Source organism: Hippoglossus hippoglossus, chromosome 10 (assembly GCF_009819705.1).
Source record: "Hippoglossus hippoglossus isolate fHipHip1 chromosome 10, fHipHip1.pri, whole genome shotgun sequence".
NCBI classification, from domain to species: domain Eukaryota; kingdom Metazoa; phylum Chordata; class Actinopteri; order Pleuronectiformes; family Pleuronectidae; genus Hippoglossus; species Hippoglossus hippoglossus.
The window spans coordinates 9608764-9630176 of record NC_047160.1 but is presented as its reverse complement, the minus strand read 5'-3'; the positions used below and the strand labels follow the sequence as shown (position 1 = coordinate 9630176).

Here is a 21413-nt window from a genome sequence, read left to right as displayed (position 1 = left end):
ACTTTAATAAAACAAACCAACACTGTACTTCATATTGAATATTTAAGACAGCATGAAGCACAGGAGTTGCATCTCTAAATTAAATTCTGGTTTGAAAAATAAAAACAAAATGTTTAATGCTTGATGGTCATTACTCCTCTACACCAGGTGGGGGCAGTGTAGCATAAACAAACATCACTGGTTTTAGTAGATAAAGAAATATTGATGGAGCAACATTATACAAAGACATGATGTTTGACTGTGTGCACTGTTCCATGTGTTTGTTGACCAGCAGCTTATGAGGAGTGTAAAAAAAGACTATTACTCTATTTTTACATTTTATCCAAAGAAAAATCAACAAGCTTTCCATAAGACAGAATTATCTGAGCTCAAACTGATGGATACAAACATTTTTTCTTCTTCAGCATCGCATAGGATCCTTAGTTTGGCTCTGGTTTAGGCATATTTCACACCTCTATGTTATTTTAGTTGCTGCTATAAACAGAATTCTGACTTCTACAGGCTGCTTGAATCTTTAATGGCCACAGATATTTTGCTTTCCATCATCCCACAGTGCATTATGCAACTCTACCACAGCTCACACTGTTCTCATTATGTGTTAAAGACTTGATATTGTCCATTTGAGGAAAAGCCACATTTATTGATATTGATTACATCTTCCAAAAAGTAAATAACTTTATAAGCCAACCGGTTTCCGTTGATAATTACTATGTAGAGGGCTTTTGCATAATGTTTGTTATGGTTTGGCTCTATACAAATACAATTTTATTGAAAATTGAAATGAATTATAACCAATTTGTGGTTTTCAAACAATAAATGACATAATCCTGTGTGAATGAATGTGCTTACATTTCAATATCACCTGATGATGATTCTCTGGGTTTGCAGGATAAAATATGAGACAACTCTGAATTAATTTGGAGGGTTTACAGTAGTTCTGTAAAAACATAGCAGCTCTCATTAGGAGTAATTTGCCTACTTTGCCCTAACTTCTAAAAATCTGCTCAGAAAGCATTTTATATTTGCAAACATTTTGTCTTTGTGCTAGTTGACCTTTAAGTTGTTTCATAAAAGACAGATTCCAATCGAATGAAGACAAAATAACACCAGACCTACTGACAGACAGACAGTGGTGTTGCCTCACATGCTCTCTCAGAAATAGAGACAAAGTTCAGGAGTCGCAGTGGCTGCTGGACTGCAGACGTTCACAACATCATTGTTTAAAACAGAAAACAAGGAGGACGCTGTAATACCTTTGGCTCATCTGTGAATGTAACACTAAAGAAATGTGGGAGCATTCCTGGGGTTTGTTGAGACAAGTTCTGTGTGCGGGTGGAGAGGGATGGCACAGAGTCTCAGCTGTTACACCAGGGTTCACTGAATCTGAGTTCATCATCTTTCAGCATGTTCTGGTAAAAAGCAATACAGATTCACTTTACACATGAGATATTTATATATATAGACAACTAATATCAAACATTAATTACAGTTGATAGTTATTAGTCCATGTGGTGATGAGTACAATTTTGGTCTACGTTACATGCAATTAGATAATAACTGCAGATGTTTTATGTGACATAGAATAATTATTCAGTTTAGTCTTTGGAGAACACGATCACCTGTTCTTTCCTATGAGATTTAGTGCTTGTGTCCATTAGAAGTATCTTCACTTTACATCTCCACATCCATCAGACACACACACACATACTCCTTTGCTCTCATCCTACCTGTTTACCCAAAAGGTTACCGAGCAGTAGTTTATTTGGTTGGTTTGAGTAGAGAGAAGACAAAGACATTTTATACACAGGAGAAAAGAGAATAAGAAATGCAGATATTGATAATGTAGTTAAAGGTAAGTAAATGAAACCCTGTGCATTATATAAGGTGGGGAAATCTTTGGAGAGATTCATGCCAACTACAATATGGAGGAGTCAAATATTTTATTTTAAATGTTTGTGGTTGTTTTTTTCCAAGTTCGGTCATTCTGATGTAATTTTAGATATATAGGATACAGTGGCTGCCCACTCACATAGCATACATTCATTTTATATTGTTTATCTTATTGTATCCCCAAGTAGGTTCAAGTGCAGTTTTCCCCAGTCAAGGCTGGAGATGTGCAGTCTCCATTTTTAAAATGAGCTTTCCAGGCGCATTTTATGTATTTTTTAAAGCTCTGTTTATTATATATGCAGCTTAAACATGTGTGCAAATAGCACATTGAATCATTATTCTAATTAATAACACCATCTATAACACATTGTGTTATAGATGGTGTTACACACAGTCTTCAGTCAAAGTCAACTTTACTGTCAATTCTGCCGTACACGACATAGACAGGATTGAAATGCTGTTTCTCTCTGATCATATGAGTACACAGAACATATAAGTACGCAACATATTAAGTACTTAAAACATAGTACACAGTTCAACATAGCAGCAGTCAAAAGGCACATGGTGGACAGGATGACAGTGGAGCAAACCGGAAGAGAAAATGGATTGAGAGAGACGAAAGTAATGTAATGTACATCCAGAGGAAGTAGTAAATATTGGTTAAAGATAGCAGCAGTTGTAGTAAAAAAAAAGAGTAAAATTACTTAAAAAATTACTTTATGGCACTACACAAAGCTAAATCACTTATGTGACTGCAGCTAGCAACATTTCAAACTCTTCATTTTATAAAGCCTCTGCACAATAGGTGAGCTAATTTGCTATGATCTGTTTCATTCTACAACACTAGTATGACTTTGAAGTTGATCAAAGGAATCCTCCTTTGACAGGAATCCTCCTTTGATCAAACTCATACTAGTGTTGTAGAATGAAACAGATCATAGCAAATTAGCTCACCTATTTAAGAGAAACATTTGTCAGTGGAACCAGACACGACGACCGTGAGCCAACGTCAGACACACGAGAAACTTCTCTCCAGTGACTTTCGACCATCACAAGACAAGAGAATACTCTACAAAAACGTTTGTACACAGCTACAGAAGAAAGTACTCTACAGAAACCTTCTTGCTACACTACAGCACCTGTTAATTGACATGGAGAGGACCAAAAGCTCAGGAGATGAGCAACACAAGTGCAGCATGAAGAAAAGGCTCCGCCGAGCCCTCCAGGACTCGCAGAGGGAGAACCAGGAGCTGGCGGCTGAAAACGCCCGTCTGGAGGAGCTAGAGGCTGAAAACGCCTGGCTGAAGGCTGAAAACGCCCGTCTGGAGGAGCTAGAGGCTGATTTCCATTACCATATTTCCTGGGAAGAAGAGAGGAAGAAGATGTTCGAGAAGTTGGAGTCTTCTGCCTCACTTCTGTTGAAGTCCAAAGACAACCTGACCAGCTTGATTCAGCTCGTGGAGTCTGAAAAAGCCAAAGAGAAGGAGCTCAGGAACATGAACATGAGCTTTAAAGTAAAAGAGGAAGAGGTCGTCTCCCCGAATGCAGACCTGAAGCTCCAGCAGGACAAGCTGCAGCACGACATCCTCAAAGATGAGGGCAGGTCCGAGGAAATAGAGGAGCTGCAAAAAAAAATTAGAGGCTTAGATGAAAGGAGGTCCACCGAGCACAAGGAGTCCCTAGAAAAGGAAATCAAGCTGGAGGACGACATAAAACTCCTGATCCAGCAGAACATTGTGCTTCAGGTACGTTACACCAACTCATTCTGATTGAATAATATTGGATTGTTGATTTGTTTCCGATTCAGACTTTGAAAAAGAAAAGAGTGAAACTTATGTTGTCTCTGTGTTTTCAGGAACAGGCCTTGAAGACCGACAGCTACAAGGAGAGGGTCAAGAAGGAGAAAGAGGAGAAGATGGAGAAGAAAGAAAGGAAGAAGGAGGAGGAAATGAAAAAGAAAGAAAGGAAGAAGGAGGAGAAGATGAAAAAGAAAGAAAGGAAGAAGAGAGAGAAGGAGGAGAATGAGGGGACGACGAGGAGGAGGTTCCCCTGTTTTCTCTTCAACTTCTAACCCTCCTAATCTCCTCTCCTATCCTTTCTCTCCCTCTGCCCTGTCAATCATCCCCTCATCCCAGCTCCCCCCACTACCTTACACCTTAACCCCCTCCCCTCCTTACCCTCTTCCCTCCCCTCCCCTCCTCACCCTCCATCTACCTGTATGTGTTAGAAAATAAAAAAGAACGATCTATCAATAACAGTGACCTTTCCTCTGTCTAGTGATTCCAGAAAGCTCTGTCAGTATGTGACTTGTATATCTCAAGAACTGTTCTTCTTATCAGCTACACACATGTTTATTCAAAGGCCGATTGAAGAGCAGTTTTGGTGACTGTTGTGATTTCTTTTTTAATAAACTTTGAATAAATAGACAACCAGCGCTGTGGCTGATGTTTGGTCCACAATCAAAATGATGAAAACCAAACATTTATATGTAAAAAAAAAACTAAATATCTATTTATATTTTATTCCTTTGTATTTTAGCTGGAAAACACACATTCTCCGCAGCACTATCCTTTTATTAGATTTAATTATATTATTTTGAAAGACACTGACAGACTATGTATCTACTTAACTAAGGTATGTTTACTTAGTTTTTCTGCTTATTATTCTGCATCAAAATATACAGAGGCTGTACATCACGTAATAACTCCGCTGCAGAGATCACATGGTTTTGTTGACACCCCATCGACACCGGTGTCGGCCATCCTCACAACAAACTCTCTTTACGTCTTCATCCATGTACAGTCTATGGTTTCCCCACATGTGAATTTCCGACGTCACGAAAATCTAAGCACCAATGAGAGAGACGACAGGTCCGAAGTCATCCCGCCCACAGCTGTCAGTCAACATGTCCACGCCCATATAACCAGGCCGAGATGTAATCAGAAAACACCTGTGTGTGTGTGTGTGAGAGTGAGAGCGCGCGCCAGTGTAGTAAAACATGGCGGTGGATTAATGACGGCAGACTGTAGGACCCAGCAGAGAAGCAACAGCCTCCAGTAACTACTGCACACACACACACACGCGCGCGCGCACACGCACACATGGTCCGGGAGCTGCGTTTCAACAGCCTCACACTTCTTCACCGGCGGGATGGACACGCGCGGCAACAGATGTAAGTTGACTTTTCTTGTCCTGAAACTCTGCTGCAGAAAAGTTAAACGTGTGTTTTCACTGTTTCGTGTCTCTACACAGTTTGTTCATGTGGTTCTAGAGACTTGCATTACGTGTTAATGGGTCACACACACAGGGTGAGACCCTCTCACACACCCACCGTGTGTTTCCTTCCTCTCACACCTGTGACTGTAGCCCCCCCACCCCAACCCTCTACTGGGGAGAGAGCTGGCAGTTTGTACTTTTCATCTCAAAGTTTGAGCATTTTTAAAATCTCTGACATATTGCACAATTTGCTGAAGTGATATTTTCGAAATTTACATTTTCGATCAAATCAATTGTCTGTTGATTGGTGGTGCACATTTTAAAATGTCAATGTTGCTTCTGCTGAAGACCTAAAGCCACGTTCTGATCCTTGACTGATTTATTGTTTGAAAAAGTGAATCCCACTCCCCGAGTCAATTTCCGATATCTGGATGAAATTATATGTAATGCATGATATATTTGGAGATCAGGTTGTCATGGTAATCTCTGATATTTCACACCACTTGCAGAGAATCGTTCATGCAGGCCCATGCAGACATCTACACTGTTTTAAAAGCTGGGAATAAGAAATGTTTTTTTTTTTGCTCCATGTGGGTTTTTATTCTGGGAGGGGTACGTCACAACATTTTCCCACATTGTCAAAGCAAACAAATAGATGTAGCCCCCTCGTGGGCTTTTGGCAGTAAGATTGGAAATGACAGCAGTTACAGGACGAGGTGTGGCCCAACGCAGCATTTATGAGGATTTCAGTTTACAGCTGATCTAAAGTTGTCCGATCAGTTTTTTTTGTTACACTTCAGCTGATGTTATTGTATCATGTTACTGCTCACAGAGCTGGAAACACTTGTGTGCCTCTCACTGACTTGCTGCGAGCCGCCCGGCAGGTAAACATGTGATCGTGATTATGAGGAATCCACTTTATGGACAGTTTAACTCGACTGACTGGAGGTGAAAGGAAATGGGATGAACCGCACATGGTTCTTTATCTTCTGTCTTCTTATTTCCTGCAGCTGTTTAATAGTCTCATCGCATACATGCAAAAAGTATGTTGCTAGAGACTTTATTTGTAGTTGCTTATTTTCTGTCTTAACTGCATTGGACTGAACTCTTTTCCATCCTTCCTCGGCTCATCAGTGTATGTGGATGTTACCCGTCTGTTCAGTGTGTACACAAAGTATCTAAAGGAGGATGTGTCTTTAGCTGTTGTCCATGTTGATAGAAACCTTAGTCTGTCACTCTCATCCCTGTCAACACACAAACAGATGCAGGAATTTAGCTTGACCGACTGTCTATCTGAGCTTTGTTTTTTAAACCCGGCAGGAGAAAACGCATTGGTGACGGCTGGTGATCCCAAGGGAGCACCCAACTGTTTGTATGCTCTTTTAAATGACCAGATTGTGTATTGCTTAACTACTTAGCCTTTGTTTTTGTTCAATAGAACAGTGACTAATGGTTAGTTTAGTTATCAGCGAATGTATAAATTAATTGCAAACAATAACAAATACTCTTGGCAAGCTCAAAATGGTGCTTTTTAAATTAAAGCAGCATTCATTGACATTGTAGCCACCCGGGGGCAGCACAATGAGCTGAAACTTGACTCTGACATATTGTATTATCATTTTATAAACATTTTAAATGATATGGTGAATGTGACAGCATTATATACACCTAGCAAACATGTGCTGTGTCCCAATTCAGTGGCTGCAACCTAAGGAGCTGCATTTAAGATTGCATTATAGTGTTGCAACTAAACTGTCCCATTGCAAAGGCTCCTTGAAGTGCATCTGACAAATTTCAAAGTAACGAAGGAGGATACAAAAGATTAATCTTTCTCTGGCCAACTTATTCAAGGAGTCATTAGAGGCAAAGCTAACAAGCTAGTTACGCAGGGGACCAAGCTGCGGGTTAGTGCAGGGGCTCAAAGTAGCTAACAATTCAACAGCGAGGTTGGGACAAGCTGTTGACGCAATGTTCTGTAGACCAGACTGATTCATTTTTCTTTGGCCTTTGCAGTCTATTCTTCCTACAAAGACCCTTCCTTTGTAGACCAAATCCTCCAAAGGACATGACTCCAGAATTGGGAAGCAGAGCACATTAGCTTTCATTCATTGTTGTGTCAACCTGATGAACCTGATATTTGTCCTATATTCATGCTCCATTTAGATTTTTGTTCTTCACTAACACCTGATAGAAGTGTTGCTCTTAAAGCTTATTTATGCTCAACGTTAAATATGTATATGAAAACATACAGGGCCCTCTGTCCAGTCTCTGTGTTCATTTTGCCCGTATTTGTGCTCATCTTCTGAAAGCTCAAAGATATGGACCAAAAAGATGAAATGGAGTAGTAGTACCACAGGAAATAGTAGGGGGGAGTGTAGCCAATAGTTCAACTATAAAACACAAGAATAAAATTTGAACAATGAATGAAATTTCTGAGTAGAGACTTTGTGAGTTGCTTACAAACTACAGGCAAAGGGAACAGCCACTGATGTCTCTTTCTTAAGAGATGCATCATCACAACCTCTTCCACCATCGACATGTTTCTTATTGTCAGGCCCTCTAAAGGATGTATTGCTCAACAGCCATGCCAACGTAAAGAACATGTGGAAGTATGTGAGCAGTGATGGTTGCATTGTTTGAAACGCACGTTTCTGCTCCATTGTAATCTCTGTCTGATTTTAGCTACAAAAGCTGAGATGGAGTGATAATGTGAGTTAATAGTTCTCTTAAGGATTGTCTTTACAAGTAGCACCCATTTGACACATCGTTAAAATCAAATCTTGATTACTGATGTTTGAAATTAATATCCTTGTAACTACCTACGTCAGCACTTGTCTCAAAGGTTACGTCTCCGACTCTATCGGCTTGCTGTGTGGAGTTGTACAAGTTCAAGCTTGGTAAGTTTGATAAGAGGCAGGTATGAGCTTGAATGGTGGGAGCATTTTAATATGCGCTGTGCAAGCCAGCTGGAGCAGCAGCGTAATAAAGGTTTTGTTTCCACCGTCACCTCATGAGAAGCTGAGCATCAGGTGGGTGTGAGCGGGGAGAGGCTGTCCCCACTGACATGCATTGCAGGGCTGGGATTGTCTGTGATTTAGTCCAGCAGATATTATGAATTGCAGCTTTTGTCCGGATTGTTTAGGAGCATACTTGGCATATGTGAACAAAACGGTGATCTGCTGTGGACTTTGCAATCATTTGTAAATGAACCATACTGCTCATGTAAGCACAAGTCGGCTGCATGCTCGAGAAATCCCTTTTCAATCGGTGACCATCTTCTAATGAGATGGTTGAAGTGCTCCACATATCGACGTTCCTCTGAGAAATCTGTAAAAAGAGAATCTGTGCATGCAATTTAAGATGCATAGAGAATTCCTTTTAATTTGGCATAACGCTGAGTCTTAAGGCTTGTTGAGAGCTTCTTTGAACATTCACAATGATTTGCCTTGTAGGCATTTGAATTAAAACTTGTTTTCACTGGGTTTAGATTAGCAGGTCAAATGAGTAGGATTAAAATGCACTGTGCTGTCGTCATCTAGCCGGTGGTCAGTCAGTGACCTCACAGTGTGTGCACGTGTAACACATTTCTGATTATGTATGCTGCAATCTGCATGTTCACGCAACAAAAGCAGTGTTTGTGGAAATGGTTTATAACATTGTTTAAAGACTGTTCCAGTATGTTACAGCCTGTTAAGCAGTTTTAGCTAATCTAACTATGATGTAATGGTGTCATTGTCCTGATTGTGGACCAAAGTTTCCAGTCAGAAGAAACTAGGGCTGGGCAATGTGACCAAATATCATATCAAGGTAAAACATTTCATATCAATCATCACTAAGTGTTACATTATTATTTATTTTAGGTGTAAAGACTGATTTTTTGGTCCTGATTGATGGTTAACTCTTCTTTATGACCAGAGAATGATAAACAGCAAAACATTTTACAAATCTGAAGTTGATCAATTATGTACCTCCTTATCATTATATTGATGTATATCGGACATTTATTATATTGTTATTATATAAATTATGTTACGATTAATATTGACATAGTTAAATTGACCAGCCCTTGAAGAGACTCTTCAATGCAGCTGAGTGAGGCCGATACTGACCTTTCCAGCTTTAAAAACACCTCCTGTTTAATTTTGATGTGTTTGTGTGTTTTTATTTAGTTTGATCTATCTGCTTCTGTGTCTGTGTGTCTCCTGCTCTGTTATAAAGCCGTTTCCAGCAGAGCACTGTCCACTACTTCTGCCTTGTATGGAAACAAGGGGAATCTCCCCTAAGCTTAATAAGTTTCATTGTATTGATTTCTCTATCAGATCAGAAATTCAGACATAAATACTTGTGCAAACTCACTGACACTCCTACATACAGTACTTTTTTTTATTACTTACATTATTATATATTTCTATATGCCCCACCATGACATTGAGCTGTAAATCATTTATGACCGCTGTGGACCAGCCCTATAAGAAGTGGAATTCCCCTCTGTAACCCAATAATGAGGAGATCACTATGATTCATGTGTCTGAGGTGTGTGCACTGTATTTGTGTCCGTTTCTGTGTGTGTGTGTGTGGTCGTGCACATGTCCACCATGTATAGACAATGGTCATTCTCTGCACAGCTGTTTATGTAGAGTTTCCATGGAGATATGCTGCACAACATTACAGCAGGGGTCTATAGAGTGTGTGTGACACTCAAATGTGGTGTTTTCTTGTGTTGCAGAGGGTGAAAAGTGACGCTGCCTGGGGTTCATATGCACTCAGGTACGTACAAGCAGTATATTCAGAGGGAAGGTTTATTGGAGAAACTTGGCAGAATATATAACTCTTGGATAGAATAAGAGCTATTATCTTTTAGTTTTAATGTATGTTACTTGACAGCTATACTTTAGCACTGATATATGATTTAGTTATTATACATGTATAGAAATTGTATTTTGTAAGCGTAAGGGAGAATCCAGGTTCAAACAGAACAGTGCACAGATTGTACTGACAATGTGATTCTGGACTTTTATCGAGTCTGTAAAACTATCTCTCTACTTATCCCACAGGTATAACTGTGTTAAATGCATCAACAAGAAGTTTGTTTAAAAAGTTAAATACAGACAATGGTTGAGCCCTGGTCTTCACACTGCCTACACTCACTCTTTACTTTTAATCTGCAGAGAACTCTCTTGATGTTGTTAGCTTATTGATCTAACAAATAATTGATCATTCATTTTTAGTATTGATGATCTAACACAAACTTTAAATACTTAGTAGTCTGCAACTACTACTACTACTACTACTACTACAATTAATGTCCATTTGGTAGTGAAACTGTGCTGAGTGAATTCTGTGGTACATTTTAATGCTTGCATTGTAGCTGTTTTGTATTAATTCAAAGTTACATTCATCTTTTTCAATTAATGATATACAACTTACCTTTCAGCTTCATTATTTGTCTTGTGTTGTCATGATATTTGAAAATTGTGACATATTATATATCCCCTTTTCCCTCATCAAACGCTTCTTTAAAAAGTGACAGTATATGTGATTATTGATTCTGGAGATAATTAAATTACTTTAACTCAGAAGTGATTTATTAACGGTGGTGAAATGGTTTTTAGTCTTAAGACAGTGTGCAGATATATGAAACCACAACAATAAACTAGCACAGCATTGATGTGGAACTTTTTTCTTTCTAAGAATTTGCTCATATATTGGTGGTTCCCCTTCATATTACTAGTTGACACAAAATACAAAGTGTACCTCAGATAATCACTGAGAATTTGGATGAAGAATACAATTCAGACAACAGCTATAAGATTTCAAGAGTTGTCCTAGTTTTCTGCTGAAAGACGGAAGACGTTACTCCGGTCAAAATCCCATTAACACAAAAAAATCCCAAATGGAGACAAAGCAGTTCCTTTTCCCCTTTGTGCTTGTGTGAATGTGTGTGTGTGAGTGTGTGCTTCCTGGCCTGTGTGCATGTGTGTTCTGTGTAAATTACCAGAGTCTGTGCAACATCAGTGTAGAGCTGAACTTCCACTTGCAGAATAGCATCTTTCTCAGTGTGTGAATACTTTAGTGTGAGCGAGACATAGCATTGTGGTGATCTCATAGGACTCAGGGCAGATACGGGATCTAAATAATACTGTAGAGCCTTTGTCTGGCAGCAGGCTGAGTCAAGCCCTCTGTGCCAACCCCGGACTTGAATAAATGAGATGAAAAATGGGGGAGAAGGAAGAGCAGTAGAACAGACGGACATCGCCCCCATCATGAGCAGTTTTGTGACCTTTGACCATTGACCGAAAGCCATGTTGAGAGAAGCGCAGATGCACATTTTGCAGAGCGTAGCACTCTGACCAGTGCTACACTTTGTGCATATATACAGTCTTGTGTGCTACTATTCCATGATTACACCACCTCTACTCTTATTTCCATGATTTACCTGCTTTTCTTTGGTCTGTGGGAATATGAGTATGTCCCAGAATGAATGAATGAAAAGAAAAGGGAAAAGGGAAAAGGAAAGAAAGATTAGGAAATCCCCTGGAAAATTCCTGATCCTATCGGGGCACTAAATTGGCACACTGACCAGCTATTGACACGATAGGCAGGAAGTAATGGATTAACAGGGGGCATAAGATTTTGGGGGGATAAATGAGCACAAGCAATGGAACAACACATTCTGACCCAAATGTCTTTGTTTCAAGGCATTATGAGCTTTAAAAGACTCCTTACTGCCTGTTTTTGTCAGATTTGACTATAATTGAGCTGATAACATTTCTGTGTGTGTACGCACATCAAAAGCTTCAGTGCTCCGTTGCTGGCCTTCAAAAGCCTGATAATGCTTAAACAGGTGATCAGGGAGTGCACCAACCCATAATTCTCCCACCCACTCACCATGGAAACGTCCCAGCCGTCTGAGAGGCCTAATGACTTAGACTAGATTAGTCTCCCTGTGACGAGCTCATTAGAGCGGCCTAATTAGAGGGAGTGAGGATGCACGTTCAAGCTAGAAATTAGTTCTAGACGTTGACTGCAGGATACTTACACACCTCATTTACATGATGCGTACTAATATGTAAAAATCCATGCTTGCATTTAACAGACTTTTTTTTTTTTTAAAGGAATATTTGAAGTAAGACACAATGCTCCGAATTATTTTAAGTTCAGCCTTATTTAAGATAATGAATTTGATGTTTTCATCTAAGAAATCAGTTGTACCACTCAATAGTTTGGGTCTGAAGTCAAAACAAGGACAGAATACTACCTGCAGTATCCACAAAACAATCCAAAGCATATATATCCATGGGCAGTTCTCCTCTCTACACTGAGTAAAATAGAGTGCGGGATCTGTAGACTGTTTTATGATAACCTGAAGCATCTTACCGTCTACAATAAAAACAGTGGGCATAACATGTTTTCCACCTCTCGCCTCAATTTGTGTAACTTTACTACTCCTCCAAACCAAATAAGTTTTTCCACATGTGCCCCTCACCTGCTGCTCGTCTCCAGCATGTTATGTAAAGGGAATGTGCTCTGTATGTTTGTCTAAAATGTCCACCCACATGATAAATATCCATGTCAAAGCTATGAAAATGGAATTCACATTCTCGAGGGTGACTATACTGCAGTAGCTAAATAAAGCTTTGTAATAATGGTTCGTTTTAAGAGCTCCATTATATTGTCACACCTTTGAAATACAGTTGTAAAAGTAGTCAGTCAATTGTATCGAGCGCAGGATGTAGACAATGCGTTGAGAATAGGGTCACCAGAGACGGCACAGTAAAAGTGGGAGTGGGTCAGCTGACAGGAAGAGGAAACAGAAGGCTGGAGGTGATAGGTGATGTCATCAGCAGAGGGAGGAAGCTCCCTCTCTATAGGGAGCACATGGGGCATCGCAGTAAAGTTGGTCAGCCCATTAACTAATGTAGGACAGGAAACGAGTTTTGTTGGCAGCGTGCTCAATGAGACTGAAATCAGTTTGTGAGGGTTTTCAGCTGTTGGCTTATCACAGTTAGCATGGCCTTTTAAATGTCCACTCTGATGGTCTCAGCCTTATCGCTGTATATTTGCTTGTTTGACAAGACTGTGATTCTCCATCCACATGTGTTCGCCATTTTTTGATGTGCTTCCTATTTCTTCATTCTCCTGGGAATCACTGTAATTTCCTAGACAATCAAATGAATAAAAAATACATTAATAAAAATGCAAAGTGCCAGTAATAATAATGAGTTGTTTTTAAACCAGCATTAACTGTTTGTTTGGGGTCAATGGAGACAAGCTGCAAACACAAACCTGCCATATTGTAAAATGTTTAGTCAATGTGATGTCAGTTGCCTGTTTACTGATTTTAGCAGATGTGGAGCAACATTAGTTTGTCCTCGGAGTTGTATCTCAAGCTGGTTAGTTGAGCCATTTTCAGACAGGAATTCCCAAGAATGTCTGCACAACAGAGTCTGCCTTTCACATATAAAGAAGATTATCCACTTTGACGAGTTCACAAAAACAGGAATATCTCCGGAGTTTTCAGGCGAGGTAGTACAGCAGGCAGGTAGCAGGACATAAAACCAGCATCAGCTCTTATCTCCAAAAGCTCTTGAATCTCGTTGCCTTTCCACGTTGACATCGTCTTCTATGTGAATGGTTCCTCTTTTGTCATCCTTAAATTCATTTTTTGGTTTGTTTTGCATCTGCCGCCTGTTAGAAATATCATCAACTCGCCAACTCGCTCATGGTGAATCGTCTGGACATAATCCTGCTGGATTCTTACATGGGCTCAGTTGAACATTCTCCAGAGTTTTTTGCTATGGGACTGGCAGGAAAAACTATGGAAAATGTCCGCTGCACTGACTCTGACATTTGAGATCTCACTTACTCATGATAATCTCAGATTATCTGAGTTCAGTGCAGGTCTGAAAGCATCTTTATTGTCCTGGAAGGGGAAATTCAGTTTCACAACACTTCATATTCACCTTCACTAAACACGTCTCATGAAACAAACAGCAACACACATCATCATTGAACAATAACGACAATAACAAACACAAACATCTCACATTAAACATTGATGGACAGTAAAGGGACAGTATAGTGCTTGGTTAGAGTCGAACATGCTGCTATGGCTGCAGGTACAAGGCTTTTGCCAAAGCTTTTGCCGAAGAGGACCCTGTTGCACCATATCTAGTTAGTTTTATTCAGTTTGTGACAGAGGGTGTGTGGAAGAAACAGGTGGAACAGTAAAGCAGGATGGGTTGGATGATACTTTTGTAAAACTGTAGAGGAAGAACAGGGGAGACGAGTCCTTTAAGTTTGCCGATGACCTTCAAGTTTGTCAATTCTGTCCAACTAATGGATGTATGTCCAATATTCTCTTGTTTTAACACTGTTGCTGTCAACCAATTTTTGAGGGAACTGTCTGACTCTTTATCGAAATCCTAAAACAGTTTTGCTAATAGGGATGGGCAGTGGAGCAAAACAGGCAATTTACTTGCATTAAAATTAAAACAATAAGCTGAAGGATGCTAATATGCTCCATCGAGCATAGATATTTCTTGGTGGGTTTATTATTGCAAGCAGGCCCTTTCACGAACATGTCGTAATTTTCTTAATTGTTATAATTAGAATGTTGAATGTAGTAGGTTTAGGAAATCTGAGGCGTTCATAAAAATAGCATCTGGCTCTCATAATCCTACTTAAATCCAGGCTAGGTTGATGACTACACTGAGCAAACAGTAGCCAAGCTTAATCAGTCAGGTCAGAGATGCAGTCATCATGCTGATTTTTATCATCTGACCAATGAACCAGAACCGTCTCTGTTTACCTTTCACGGGCTCGGCAGATATCAGAATGCCCAGACACGTTTAGTGCTGGGGGAGAGGAGAACCGTCACACTTGGGAAATGCCTGGAATTTGAGGAGTCGAGTGGGAGGAGATTTCATCATGATGGGGCACAGGCTGGTGAGAGAAGACATCGTTGGCACAGCTCTTAATATAATTAAACGACTGTGGCCATCTGGTTTAGCTCACCTTTGTTAGTGTGCTGGCTCCACACACACCTTAGTGATCTAAGCAGAGCCGGAGGGGTGTGATAAAGCCTGTGGTTTCTGAACCGGAGATATGACATCTCCTCATCTGTGTCTCTTAAAGCTGTGATTCAGCTTCATGGCCCAGCTTTGATGACTGAGTTGGATGGTGGTATTAAGATAACTCTCACACGGTATGAAGATAACATTCAAACCTCTCCTGTGACTTGTTAACATGATGGGAAAGTTGCGGGGTGGTATTGTTCAGCTGGCCTCTGCAGTGATGAGACAAAGAAAGTCCCACACTGTGTTTGTGGACACCTCAGAGTCTTCAACCTGCAGCGCTCTTTCATGTCGGATCAGGTTGGGAAATGGCTGCACTGTATACCCAACGTGTCCAAAGACAATAAGGAAGAGGAGACTTCCCAGAAAAACCCAGCAGTTTTCATTAGATACTGATCTCTTGTGGATTCACAGATGGTACTTTGAGGTTCTCACAGCAGCTTTGTCAAACAGGATTTACCTCTATATGGTTATATTTATGTTTTTTAACCTCTATGAAGGAGGTTTTGTTTTTATCTGTTTGTTTGTTTGTTTGCAGGATTTCGCAAAAACTATACTCAACCGATTTCTATGGAGGGGGGGAGCATGATCCAGGGAAGTGTTGAGGACTTTTTGAACATGCTCACACATTACTGTATATGCCACTATATATTATGTATAGTGTATATTATATCTGTACAGGAGAATAGCGCCTGTTTAGTTCCACAGAAAGTCCCTTCTCTCTCTAAGCAGGACCCAAGGTCAGGTTATAGATAAAGTGCCAACCAACAGTACATTGTTGTGTCTACGCTTAGCGACTTTCATATCTTACTCAGATGAGCCAGACAGAGAGGCACCAACTTCAACTCTTTTGCGTATTTCATCAGTGGCAAGACGTAATGACACAATGTGATTTAGGAATACATACATTAGACTGAACTATCCAATATGATGCGAACATCTACATGTAACAAAGAGTGACAGCAATTCTAGCCATTCATGGATGTGCTGTTGGAATGGGTGCCACAGGGTGTAGGAGATATACAGGGATGCTGTGGGAGACATCTTCAGACTTGGGGGGATGAAGAAGGAAAGGTCAGCTAGGCAATGCAATATGAGCAATGGCAAAGAGATTCAAGAAAAGGACATTTAATTACAGTTAAAACTCAATATGAATCTATTTTTTTAGAAATTGCCAAGTTTCAAATGTGTTTTTACCAACCACCTATCCGGAATACTTAAATATTACTCATGAGTTCTACAGTATTTACCCAGTAGTTGTAACGAGAGGTAAAGTGATGTGTATTTAACCGAGTTCTGCGTTTTCTCGTCTCCTCTGTGTATTTACTGTCCTGTGTGAGTTCACAGCTTTGCTGACAGGATCACATTTAGAGGAGAGGTTTGTCAGGGTGTGTCTGTGGCATCACGGTTTTGGAGAAGTTGGGAAACACCACACTAGCCTCAGGGAAGGTCTGATCAGTGTATGAAATTAGACAGTAGGAGGACTTCCTGCGTACATAATTAGGAAGTGAATTTTCCATCATCATCATCACTGACAACCCTGGGAGTAATATATTTTTAATCCTCTGTATGACTAATGTATTTTCTGTCTATGGTGGTATTTCCACATTGTTCTTCTCAATGATCACGGTTAGTTCTGTATCATGTCTCTTTTCTTTGAAAAGTTTGTTTTATAATTAGTCTAAGTATAGTAGGACAGGATGTCAAACCTTAGTTTAAAGTACCAATATGTGGAAGGTCTGGTCACATTTGTAGTCTCTTTTTACTTTTTTGAAATGCTTTGGTGTCTTTTGTGAAGTAAAATAAAAGGGTTTTGCAGAAAAAACATGTTTATGGTTTCAAAATGAGGCATCATTAAAGAAAGGCACAAAACAATGGATGGAGACAACTTTGCTATTTTTTATTTAATTGTAATTCATCCAGTTGGAACCTTACAGCCCCTCAGCATGTGGACATGTTGCAATCTCTGAATAAAAACCAGAAATGTCTGCTGAGGACTAAGTAGGCCTGGCCTGTGAGTGGGGTTGCATGTACGCAGTTTATTCTGATGCACATTGTAGTGACTGTATGCCTGTCACGCATATCCGCACAGCTAAAGCTAAATGTTTTGCAGATGTATGCTTCCCTAAGATGCAAAAACAGGTGTCCGTTATTGGTTAGAAAAACATTTCTAAATGCACTTTCCTTAAATAGAGACGTATAGTCAACTATACTTTTATTTATCAGTGAAAAATAAAGCTAGTGATAGTAAAACCTTGGAAAAGCTACCAAGCGCAGGCTACACTTACAAAATATGTAATCAATACATCCCACCCCCCATCAGCTCTCTTGTCAAGGCTACGCCCCGAAACACATGACTGTAACACATGACTGTACACTGTCTGACAATTGTTAGAAGACCTTTCTGTGACTCACTCGCTAACTTCTGGCCATCGTCTCGGCTTCAGCAGTGTATGACTCTTCAGCTTGTGAAGCCTCCAATCATTCTCAGTGTCCTCGCAGGCAGGCAGGTCGGTTAGTGACAGACAGGTACGCCAGGACTGAAAGAAATGATTGTTCATGTTTATTAAAGTCCTGTGAGGGCCACAGACACCTGCTTTTTTTATTTTTTCTGTCAGGCAACTTTATTTATTAATGGCTATCGGAACATTAAAAGGATTTCAACCAATAAGATAAAAGGCTTTTCAGAAAATTATTACCAACCCGACCTTCAAGGCTTTGATAACTGAGCGACAAATTGAGTTTTTGTTGCATCATGTAAATCTTTGACATGAACTGAAATTGTGTAAAGAAATTACAGAGATAATTACATTAATATATGATATGCCGTCTCTCACTAAAGTAAAAAATCTCATACATGTCGTGCACACCTGTGCTACCACCAGCTGACTGTTTCCACTATGCAGCTGATGTATAGTAAAAGTCTCCACTCAGGAGAAGCAGTGTGTTTTGTCAGTGTGTGTGTGAGTTTTTGCACTGTTGTTACACACTGCTTTTAATTTGTCAATGTGCGCTTGAGGCTTTGCTTGTGCAACGCTGGTGCCAGTGTGATTGAAGGCAGCATGTCACATCGTGCTGGGACACACGAGTCTGCCCTGAGGCAACAAGTCAACCGAGTGGAACTCCTGAAAAGTCTCAACTTGCCTTTACCTACATCGCACAGCCTTCACTCACTCCTTTATCATTCACTTTGTGTTTTGAAAAACATTTATATACTGAAATGATCAACTGCAGCTTGATTTAAATTATGGTGATAAGGCTTCTGTACCAACGCCTTACTGGTTGTGTCAGTGGGTTCGCTGGCATCTTGTGGACGACAGACTGTGTGTACAGCTAGTTAAATGTTAATAATGTGCACTGAGGGAAAGAATGTGAAGGAATAAAGAATGTGAGTTAGCTATTAGTCCACATGTGTGTGTTTACACAGCAGGCCTTTCCCAGGTGCTATACGATCCCTGGGATTACAGCGGAGGGGGAGGGTTCAATAGAGCTACACAAAACACACACACACAAACACAGAGCACCACCACCTTCGTACCCCACCCAAAGAAAAGAGAGGAGGGGAGATGGAGTGTGGGAGGGGATGGAGTGAGATAACAGATCAGAGGGAGGAAGAGAGAGCTAAAGGGGAGTGTGTATGCAGCAGTAGGCAGCTCAGCTTCAATACAAAGACTGAACAGGACACACACACAGTGAAAGGCTTTGAATGTGGAACATCTCCTGCAGTATCTGTGTGTCTATGAGTGAATGTTATTTTTTCACCTCCGGAAAATGGTGGGACTGTCATCCACTGCTGTTGAGGGTGAGTGTAGAAAGTTTTTATAACTCATCAGCAGATTAGAGCTGTAGGTAGATTAAGCTGATGAAGGATTGGTGAAGATATGGAAATGTATACCCAACAACCTAAACACGTAGAAACTGTTGAGAGGTCAGGTGATGTTTACTTTGTGCCTTAACCATCATGCCAGATTGATGAAATGCCAAGAAAGGCAGTAATCCTGAATTGTTGAGAAAGCAACAGTTTGCCACCCAGACTTCATAATGCAGTATTGTGATTCTTTTTTCTTTTTTTTTAAGCCTCTAAAGCCTCGTTTTGGTTTGCAAATTCTATGTGTGGTTAGCTGGTCTGCCAGCAACATTATTGTGAAACAGGGCTGCGGAATGAACAAATTGTCACTTTTGACACGCATGGGAAACTTTGTGTAAAAGAGATAAGCTCAGCATGCACGAGAGCCACATCTGATTGAGGTGGCATTATGCGTCATATTATTGGCTGTGTTAGCGCAGGTGCTCAACTCACTGACATTATCCTCCTCCCCCTCCTCTCTTTCACTCCCTCTGAAAGTCTTCTAATGTAAGCCTCTTTTAAAACTCTGAGTCTGCACTGTTAAACTAACTACTCCCTCTCTCACACACACACACACACACACACACACACACACACACACACACACACACACACACACACACACACACACACACACACACACACACACACACACACAAATGCACTTTGCAGAGTCTTGCACTATTAACAAGGTGAGGAATGTGTGTGGTGTTTAACAGCTATTGTCAGGGAACTGTGAGGAGGGAAATGTGTCAATGCTTTGAAAAGCTTTCTACATTCCCCTACCCATCTTTTGTAGGGTTAGGCTGGAATATCCCCTCATAATGTTTTTGTCAATGCTTAAAAGAAGCTGTAATCAGAGCTCGGATTAATGTCATGGTTTGTCCTTCTTGAAGCTGCAAACGTTTCAATTTCCCCTCTGTATGTCTTTGATTAAACCTTATCCAACCTGCTTTTATGTAGTGTTATCATCATATGGGGGCTTGTAGTTTCCCTCAGGTGCTGGGCTCACAATCTGTTTTATCTGGCTTTTGAAAGACATCAGAGGGAAACGTGTACACACACACACACACACACACACACACACACACACACACACACACACACACACAGAGTACCTATGAACAGTTGCAGCAGAGATTTAAGGGATCATGTGCTGTTTGAGATGTGTGAGTGCCCATGTGAGAAGAGCAGTGTTATATTATACAGGCATGACTGCTGACTGAAGGGTGGTCTTAAGTTCCTCACATGCCAGATACTGCAAAGTAATTCCTCTTTTTTTCTGTAAATGTAGATAATCAGCTTTTTGGACTTGCAGCCCAAGTGGGTTGTTTTTTATGAGTGTGTTGTCCTACTTCATGCTGACTCCTTAAAAGCACTGCAGCCTTGATTTCTGTGCACTATTTGATTTAGTGCTGAATGGTGTAAATCGCTCTCTGTGTGCAGGGAGTGAGTCATGCTGTGGAGAAGTTTCCTCCACTAGGGTAGGGGAAGCCCAGTGGTGCACTCGAGCCAGAATCTGAACAGCTGAAACCTCTGGCAGAGAGACAGCGTTCACTAGGCCAACACATCCCTCGCTCATGAGTTTCCCTCCCTGAACTCCACTTACTTATTTCTGCTTTGTGAATCAGATCTTAATTAGGTAACATTACAGATCCTTGCATGAAAAGCATATTTATTATTTTTTTCAATGGATGGAAGCTGCTCTATTGAGAAGACACAGACAAACATGCACAGACAAACACACACCTTTTGTGTAGCTTTAGCTGGGCACTGTGTCGGCCCATAGGAAGACCCACCTCAGGAAAGTATGTCTGTCTTCAAGGAGTGGGAGCAGTCTGTGTGCTCCCACTCCTTGCACGCGCACACACACACACACACTCCATAAATTCAGAGGACTACTTGTCTAACCTGAACCTTCACCCTTACCCAAACCCAACCTTAAAACATGTCTGTACCTTAAACTTTAATGTTCTATGTTATGGGAACTTATTTTTGTCCCCATAAGGAAGACAAGTCCCCATAAAATGACCGTAAACAGATTTAGGTTCCCACAACATGAGTAATAACTGGAACACACACATCTTACCACTAACTTTAACCAGGACTCATAAGGACTTAAGTGCCTTTTCTAGACAGGTACAATGATCAACTGTTCATTTTCAAACCACCTCACTAAATACACAACTGTGTGCGTGTGCGTGTGCGTGCGTGCGTGCGCACTGGTTAGTGTAGTGTAACAGTTCTTGTTTCCAAATGACCGCACACCAAACAAAAAAGCTCTCTGACTCAGTGGCTGTCCCGTGGCTGACTCCAGGAAGATTCATGGGTCAGTGGCTCTGATGTGGTTCAACTGTGAAAATTGGCAGAGGGAGTAGACATAC

The 21413-nt window shown here is 40.6% G+C and overlaps 1 protein-coding gene across 3 annotated transcripts in view; it reads left to right on the top strand.

Annotated features, from left to right (window-relative positions):
• Window positions 1–4838: 4838 nt before the first annotated feature.
• Window positions 4839–21413, top strand: part of afap1l1a (actin filament associated protein 1-like 1a) — a 29276-nt gene continuing 12701 nt past the window's right edge. Inside the window, exons 1-2 of one of the 3 annotated variants that reach the window (XM_034597290.1) lie at window positions 4839–5062; window positions 9833–9873. In XM_034597290.1, the coding sequence (XP_034453181.1) occupies window positions 9864–9873 (10 nt within the window). In that variant the 5' untranslated portion in view covers window positions 4839–5062; window positions 9833–9863. Of the gene's footprint in view, window positions 5063–9832; window positions 9874–18791; window positions 18985–21413 lie in introns of those variants that run through there. The other 2 variants (XM_034597289.1, XM_034597288.1) reach the window with 2 other exon arrangements.